This window comes from Triticum urartu, chromosome 6 (assembly GCF_003073215.2).
Source record: "Triticum urartu cultivar G1812 chromosome 6, Tu2.1, whole genome shotgun sequence".
Lineage (NCBI taxonomy): Eukaryota > Viridiplantae > Streptophyta > Magnoliopsida > Poales > Poaceae > Triticum > Triticum urartu.
The window spans coordinates 336,105,418-336,113,791 of NC_053027.1; the positions used below are offsets into that span (position 1 = coordinate 336,105,418).

The 8,374-nt window shown below is 42.5% G+C and overlaps 1 protein-coding gene across 3 annotated transcripts; it reads right to left on the reverse strand.

Annotated features, from left to right (window-relative positions):
- Positions 1-335: 335 nt before the first annotated feature.
- On the reverse strand, positions 336-7,530 carry LOC125513417 (polyadenylate-binding protein RBP47-like). 3 transcript variants are annotated; one of them, XM_048678538.1, is made up of 7 exons: positions 7,078-7,530; positions 5,746-6,199; positions 5,232-5,287; positions 4,998-5,128; positions 4,786-4,882; positions 2,151-2,203; positions 336-752 (listed from the first exon to the last, which is right to left on the reverse strand). In XM_048678538.1, the coding sequence occupies exons 1-7, from the start codon at positions 7,438-7,440 to the stop codon at positions 605-607; spliced, it is 1,302 nt and encodes a 433-aa protein (XP_048534495.1). In that variant the 5' UTR covers positions 7,441-7,530; the 3' UTR covers positions 336-604. The 3 variants fall into 3 exon arrangements, with proteins under 3 accessions (XP_048534495.1, XP_048534496.1, XP_048534497.1); XM_048678539.1 differs by lacking the exon at positions 2,151-2,203 and having other exon boundaries at positions 7,078-7,528; XM_048678540.1 differs by lacking the exons at positions 336-752; positions 2,151-2,203 and adding an exon at positions 2,210-2,643.
- Positions 7,531-8,374: the final 844 nt, after the last annotated feature.

Genomic DNA, 8,374 nt, shown 5'->3' on the forward strand with positions numbered 1-8,374 from the left:
AAAATCAAAAAAATAACAGAAAAAGAGGATCGTGCGTCGTATGCCAATCAAAGGGCTTGGGAATCGTTCGGTAGTTTTACCAAAAAAAATTGGTTTGCCAATTACATTTCTCGTAAATTTAAACATGACGCTTTCCATACTTGGCTACTATAGTAGCTAAGCATAACTAGCCTGTGACAATATCCAAGAAACTATGGAGGCCGTACGAAAGGTCACGAAAGGTCACACATCTCCTGTACTTGCCCTTATCTGGTCACGAGGAACAGGAAAGTAGGCTAAATCTCGGTGTAAGCAAGTAATTAATTGTGGGCCAAGCAAGATTAACCTAGCAATCATAACCTGAACTTCCAGCCAATAGTTTTATTAGCAAGTCAAAATTTCTTACAACAATACGAATAACTCAAACTCTTTATTGTCTACAAGCCTTGCTTTAGGTTCTACTAGCAACACAAATCTGCAGACATCACATTCATATACCTGTCTCTCTCGCCCACTTTTATGGCCATCTATAAAATGTCATCGTACGATACTGTGCTTACTGGACCAAAACCTCGTTTTCTACTGGAGTTGGGAGGAAACAGAGACTACCTCTAGCATCAGCTCACTAGTTGCTGGTTACCGTAGAAAGGGTAGGCTCCATAAGCCGCAGCATACACGTTTGCGTGAGGAACTGGCGACGCGTAGCCATATCCACCGTAGAAAGGCGTGCCGTAGTACATGCCATTCCGCCGATGCCCAGAATCACCCCTAGACTGCAAAAACATTAAGATTTTTGTGAGACCAAGTAACAATTGCAAGAAATAAAATCCTTTTTCCAAAACACTTGGTAGGTATAATCATCCACTCTTAAGAATATTCAACTGATAATGGGTAAGCCTGTCAGAGTATAAAACTGATGGTAAATTAAAAGCTGGCTGAGGACCCATACAAAACAGCTCATAGAGGTTTTAGGAAGGCTAGCTACGCGACATGGAGGGGATACATGTTGCCAGACAATGCACACCATGAAAAAGGACTCACGTATCAACATGTTCAAAGAATCAATAGACGATATCACAACCTCTTTGATCTTGTTTCGTGGAAATAATGGCAATCTTGCATGCCATTCCGCCGTAGAAAGGATATAAAGGTCTCACTGTTTCTGAACAAACTCGCGATCGGAGTTTAGCAGAACACAACAATCAACGAAACCAAATGAGAAAATGCATGCCCAAAACCCTACATCAATTGATTCGTCCAATTTCCAACTTCCAGGGGTAACTTGGGTAACACAGTTAAATGCTTAAGCTATAATTCTAAATTTGTATTAACTACTAGACCTGCCTAGGCAGGCATCCTCTTGAGCTTTTCAAAGAAGAATAAACATATTTTCACTGAAGCTAGAGCCCTTCTCGATTTTCTACAGTTATGGATTGTAGAGGAGCCGAAGCCCATAAGCTCAAGCTGAAGAGCAGCCAAACAGGTCATGATGTCTCTACATAAAGACTGTACAGATAATTGTGTTGTTGTCCAATGAATTTATGTAGTCAGAATTACACAGTTCGACACTAGAATATGCAAGGAACGGGCTGATAGAAATATCGCGTCTGGAGAAGTATAGGACCCAAAGTCGTAGAGCTAACTACATAGGTGAGCATAATGGAACCGTTCGGTTCACCACTCAAGAGAACAGACTCCAACCATTACCACGGGTCAATGCTATGGTTGCCAGATATACATGGTGGTAATGTCGGCCCATGTGCCTCCCACCCATTACTGTAGCATGTGTGAGGGCATGTGGCATATACAGCCGTTGCCGTGTGTGTGTAGGGGCATCTGTGTAATACTGTATCAAACTGAATCTTCCCAACTCAGGACCTCTTACTTCATCTTCCTCCACAAGTTTCCCCAATTCCTCTCCACGGTGGCCGATTCATTTCTCCAATTTGTCCCCTAAATTACTAGCAAAAGGTCTCCTTTGGACCCAACAACGCATGGAAGTTCAGGGAGATAAACACAAGTCTAAAAAAGTGTTTCTAGTGGGCAACCAAGGTGTTTCTGGAACTTCAGTCATATATGCATGAGCCGGTTTCTTGCTGCAGTAGTCACAAACTTCGATTCAAATATTTTGGGCTTCCAAAGTGTTGGAAAAGGTGGGAGAAGTGGCATACCAGCTCAAAATCCAGCAAATACCATCCTGTTGTCCATGTCTCCTTCCCCAAACCTGCAAAACCACCTGAAGACATCGAGCCGGCTTCTAAATCTCTACAGTATGATCAATCTTTGGTGAGTTCACCCAAACCTGCCCAAGTTCTCCAAACTCGGCTTGTCAAAGTTGGAGGCCATAACCGCAAGCAGTACAAGATTGCATGGAGTGGTCTTCCTACATCCATGGCTACCTCAGAGTGGGCAAGCGTGCTATCGGAGTTACCTTCAGCTTGAGGTCAAGATCTCTTTTAAGGAAGGGGGACTGCTACGGCTGCTATATCTACATGGGTGGTATTACAGCCTAGTTGCCTCCAGCCCATTACTGTAGCATGTGCGAGGCCCTGTAGCATCTATAGCTGCTGCCATGTGTGTGTAGGGGTATCAATGAATTATATTGAATCTTCCAACTCGAGACCTCTTGCTTCATATTCCTCCCCAAGTTTCCCCGGTTCCTCTCTGCATCACCTCACATGACGTAAGGGAGTGCTACTGGTATGTAGTAAATAAAGTGAGACCACTTAGAGGACTAGTGGATAGGGACAATACGACACTACAATGCATAGTACAAACAACATGCTTTCAAGAATGCTCAAGTAGATAGTTCACCAATATCCAAAAAACATTAGTCATGCATGCAGGTATTGTGCTACATCAAAGGGGGGTAACTAGATCACACCACATGTGTTGTTGCAGGAATTGGCTGCAATATATTTCAATTGAGATTTGGTTGCATGGAACATGCACTTGGATTAATAATTTGAGAGCTGATACTGAAATGATTTATTGTATAGTTATAAAATATTCGCTGAATGTAAATAGCATAATAGAACGGAAAGCCTTTTCCGCATGCACAGTCGATGTTGAGGTGGGCTTTTTCTCATGCATGGTTGCAAGTTCAGGTGGCATGCGTGCATGTTGAGAAAAATAAATTAGTGGGGATCGCCTATAAGTTATATAGGATATAGTTAGTCTCCCTCCGGCTGCTTGAAGTGCCCTTCAACCCAAGTGGCGTAACAGCATCATGACTACACCCGCATGAAGAGAAGGGGCGGACTAACTATTCATAGTTAGCCATACTTCCTACCTAGTGACCACAATGGATTGTATCCACTTCTATAGAGATAGAGAACCTAATATTTGTGGTTGGCGGATGTGTTTCTTCTGCTCCAATAATGACTATGCATACCCTTCACACATGGCCATTTTATATGACACAAGGAAAGAAGGCATTGCTACCTCTATTTGTAAATAGATAGCATTCCTAGAAGGTGTGCAATCAAACTTTCCTATGTTTGATTCATTACATATAATAATATACTAATATTGGCCACATGAATATGATTTTTTTATATTTCTTCCTGAGAACCCACTTGTGGTTGGGTTGTTAGGAGGGTGTGGTCGGACCCCCTTACCCACAGGGATCAAACCCTAGGTTCATATCTCATTTAGGAGGAATATTCCCCCAATGGGAGGCAACATTCCCACCGAATCTTGAATCTCCACAACTCCAACCATCCATCAGTAGACTTTGTGAGTGTGCCTGTGTGTTGTGTGGTGGTGGTGTGCGTGTTGCACCTATATTGTACTAGCTGTTCTCAACAAAATCATGAGATTTTTCATGGACTTCTTTTCATAATATAGTAATTACATTTTTATACTAAGATGCATACAAGAAATTCATGAGCAAAGTTGCATGTTAGAGACCGAGACACATCAAACCCAACATCTATTTATGAATGTGACTACTACGTATGGTTATTTAGTGTTACTTTTGGTCGTGTTGCTTGACCTGGCCTAAAGCCAAATAATTAAGATAAAACTGGATTGCATTATAATTAGATAACTTAGACTGAATGATATCCTTTAGCACCCATTGAGATCCTCAAGGAACAAACACACAAGGAGATTTACTCAAACCACAATCTCACTAGCCACATGGGCATGGCTAGAGCTAGGCCATGATACCACCCAAGCCCAAGGTTACAGGACATAGACTACAGCTTATCATATGTTCACAAAAGCTTGCTATCTCAAGCAGCATAGCATGCATAGAGAAAATTACCATGGCCAAATGTCAAACACTATTACTTTCCTTTAAAAATGAGCAAAAAAGTGAGAAATAACACCCAAAAGAAACTACTTTCCAATTGAGTTGTGTAGAACACATGCAATGATACAAATGCAAGTACAAAAAATTTGCCAACCATAAACAGCATGTAGAAAATATCTATTTTATGATTTAGACTTATAGATTGTATCCTACACTGGTGTAATAAATGCAAATTTCCTTCCGAGCATATAAGCCTTGGTTGCGGGAGTTAATGTACAACCCCACAACTTGCAATTCAAGTTCTCATTGACGCAAATGTGGGTTCCTATATATATTGTAGGGGTCCCCCTTGCAGTTATCTTGAAAAAAATCCATTGTCCAATGTGCATGCAGATTTACAGTGCGTTAAACACAAATTTCGGTTGTCCATGCAGATTTACAACTGTGCATTAATCCAACATTGAAGAAGACGGTCACAGAAAGTTGACGATATGTTAATCTAGCGAGATAAATTAAAATATATAATAACAGTCTAGAATAATTCAAACCTGTTTGCTTGCTGGACTGCGGCCCCAAGAAAGACGAACTGCCTGCTTCCCGATTGTTGATCCACTCAACCCTTGTAATGCTTCTTCCGCATCAGCTCTACCAACACGAAGTATTCATTTTCACAATTTCAAATATTCCAACAAGAACCAATAAATATTTAAGCATCCAACAATTTCTCGTAAGGATCTATAGGAACATCTTGGTAAAATACCTGTTGACAAATTGAACAAAACCGCATTGTTTCCCAACAGGAATTTTGACAGAAGCAACATCACCATATTTCGCAAATGCTTTCCTTAGTTCATCTTCACTAACGTTGGGGTCAAGCCCGCCAACATATACCTACAACAATAACTGATATGATACTGCGCCCATTTTACACATAAGAATCTTGGAAGATTTATTTTTAGAGAAAGAGATTGTCCACTAGGAAACAAGCACATACTGTCCTGTTAGTCGAGTCACCATCTGATTGTGTTGGTGGAGAGGTGCCAGAATCACCTGCAAATACAATAATCATAGAAAATAAAAAATATGTCAAGGCAAGTAAGTCATTAACTGATACTTAGGTTCAGCAAAGGCACTAGTCAGCCAGCAGCTTAGCTGGCAGACCAACGCCTACCGCTATTTAGACGGGCCTAGGTGACTGCCTTGGCAGGATAATAGTCTAGGTGGGAGACAGGAGAGTGTTGGCTAAGTAAAAAATCAAACCTACAATACTTTTGCATATGAGAACTATATAAGTATGATACTGTGATACTAACGTCCCACCCACCCACAAAGCTCCATATATCTGAGGTTGGTGTTCGAATATAAGCACTCATGATGAAAATGAGTCCAGACTAAACATGCCATAAAACGTTACTGATTATTTGGAAATTTCAGAAATTACAGAAGGATAGGTCAGGCACATGATACCAAACATGTTATTCAAAACAACTGTGAAGTGATGGAAATACCTGAAGTTCTTCTAGGAGTTGCAGGTCCAATGCGAATTGGCCGAGTGGAGCAATACACACCATTCATTTCAGTCATAGCATGAGTTCTATCAATATCATCTCCAAACCTAACAAATCCATAGCCCCTAGAACGGCCCGTGTTTGCATCAATAATAACTTTAGCTCCTTTCACAGAACGATATTTGTTAGCAAAAAGTTCCATCAACATGTCATCAGTAACATCAATAGCTAGATCACCAACAAAAATTGAGTGATCAGAGGCAAGTTCAGAGCGTTTTTCTCCAACACTATATGATGCCCAATTTAACTTAAAAGCTCGGTCAGTATTAGGCATTACATGACCAGCAAAATTCTGAAGTGCTTTCTCTGCTGATGCATGGGAACAGAACTCTACAAAACCATAACCCTCAGAAACTCCGGAATGTCTATTGCGGATAACCTTAATCGTCACCACCTACAGAACAGATAGGTTGCAGAGAATGACAATTAGCAACACATGTGAAACATGCTAATTTAACAGAGAAGCGATGCTTCATAACATGTTCTTTTCACTTGTTAAATTCAAGAAAAAAACACTTATGTTTTTAAGTTTCTATTACTACCTCCAATCCATATTAATTGACGCTTAAGTTGTACTAAAGTAATATATAGCTGTAGGGCCTTTCCCGCTTGTTTTTGTTTCAGAAAAGGGTAAGTATTACCGCATCCACTGCCATTTCTTCCGACAATGAACTGTTCCACAGAAAGCATGGCCAATAATTTAAAGGTTTCAGAGTTACAATAAATGAGAGCTAATGGTCCTGGCAAGTGCAAACACGTGTGCGCAAAGGAGAGCTATAAAAAAATGTGAGATCAGCATCTACGAGAAAGCTGGTTACTGTTTCTGGTATAGCCCTCCCAGTCTTCAATCACATATCCCTAACAAATCGTAATGTGTTCCATCTTTCCTCCAAACTACCCGAGTGTAAACTCCAAACTTGACGCCTTTACCCTCTTACTAACAAAAATTATACAGAAACTCGCACTTGACTTCGAATTATGCAACAATTCGCCACCAATATGACTAATTTTATTGTCTGTTGCACACTTGCACGACTACTGCATGGAATGGCCTCAAAGTTTGCGCCTTTAGCAACTATTGAACCAACAGTACGAAAAGAAAATACAGCGTTGTAATTACCATGCAATTTTTAACCACAAAAATAGTTGGCTATCTCGATTGCAACACAATATTGACAAAGCAGCGAATTGATAAAGGACAAACATAACAGGATTTGAGAGATCCGGCACGGATAAGGCTGGATCGGATAAGCGAGCTCGGGAAGACCTAACCTCGCCGCTGTGGCCGAAGCAGCTGTGGAGATAGTTCTCGTCCATCCAGTACTGGAGGTCGCCGACCCAGATCGTCCGGTTCTCGTCACCTCCGTTCCCGCCGGATCCAGCCGATGGCGGAGGCGGCGTCACCGATGCCTGCGGCGCGAAATGCTTCACATACTGCGGTGTGGGAGGGGGCGGCGCGGCCACCATAGGCGGCGGCGGCGGCGGGTAAGGAAGTACCACCCACCGCGGCTGCGGCATGTGGTGGTGAGGGTGCGGGTGCCCGTGACCGTGCGGTACTTGTGGGCCATGGGCATGGGGATGTGGGTGCGGCGCAGCTGCCACCGGAGCATCGGTTGTCGCGGCCGCCATCTGCATCGCCGCCGCCACCGCTGTGAGGAGCAGGAGAAGAGAGAGACTCGCGAGTTAGTGGAGGCGGAAAGGGAGGTACCTCGTTGCTGAGGGTGAGGCTACACCTATATAGGGCGTTAGGAACGGATCCGGGCCGTCAGATCTAGGATTTCGCTGGTGGCTGTGGCCGTCTGATGTGCTGTTGCGAGTGACTGACGCGTGGGACCAGTGTGAGTTTGCGGTTTTAGGGAAGGGAGTTGCGCAATACTGCTACGGAAGATGGTTGGGAATGTGCGGCTCAAGTTTTGCCATATTTCGGCAAACAACTTAACACCGCCTTTGGATGTCTTCATTGAAGCCATGGAAATTGAGGCCCTTTTTGATTCATAAGTCCTAAGACTTTTATTAATCCCAACTTATAAGTTTCATGGTGTCCCTATTTGTTTGGTTCCTGGGACTTATAAGTCTTTATAAGACCATATTACAACTATAAGTCTCTATAAGTCCCTCCTTGAGAGTCTTATTTCATAAGTCCCTAATGCCCACTTTAAGTCCCTATAAGTCCCTCATGTTTGATTTAGATGGTACTTATAGGGACTTTTTTAAGTCCCTAGACCAATAAGTCTCTGGAAACAAACACCCTCTGAATTGGTATTTCAGTGGCAGCAATGCGTAGAGGCAATTTAGTCCGTTTTGGCTCCCACGTAAAACTCCCTCCCACAATTCGGAGGCCTGCCGCTCCGAATTCGACCAAAATCACTTGCTCCCGCAAAACATACCATTTCACCCTCGCGACCACGAACAGAAGGAAAAAAGAAAAGGGAGAGAAGACAGTGTAGAAAGGTATTAGATGCAACTCAATTGTATTCATCAGAGCCGGTAACAATATATATAGGAGATGTCTTGCTGACAATCCAACTAACCGTACCATATCTCTAGGAGTCAATCTATACAAGGCTAG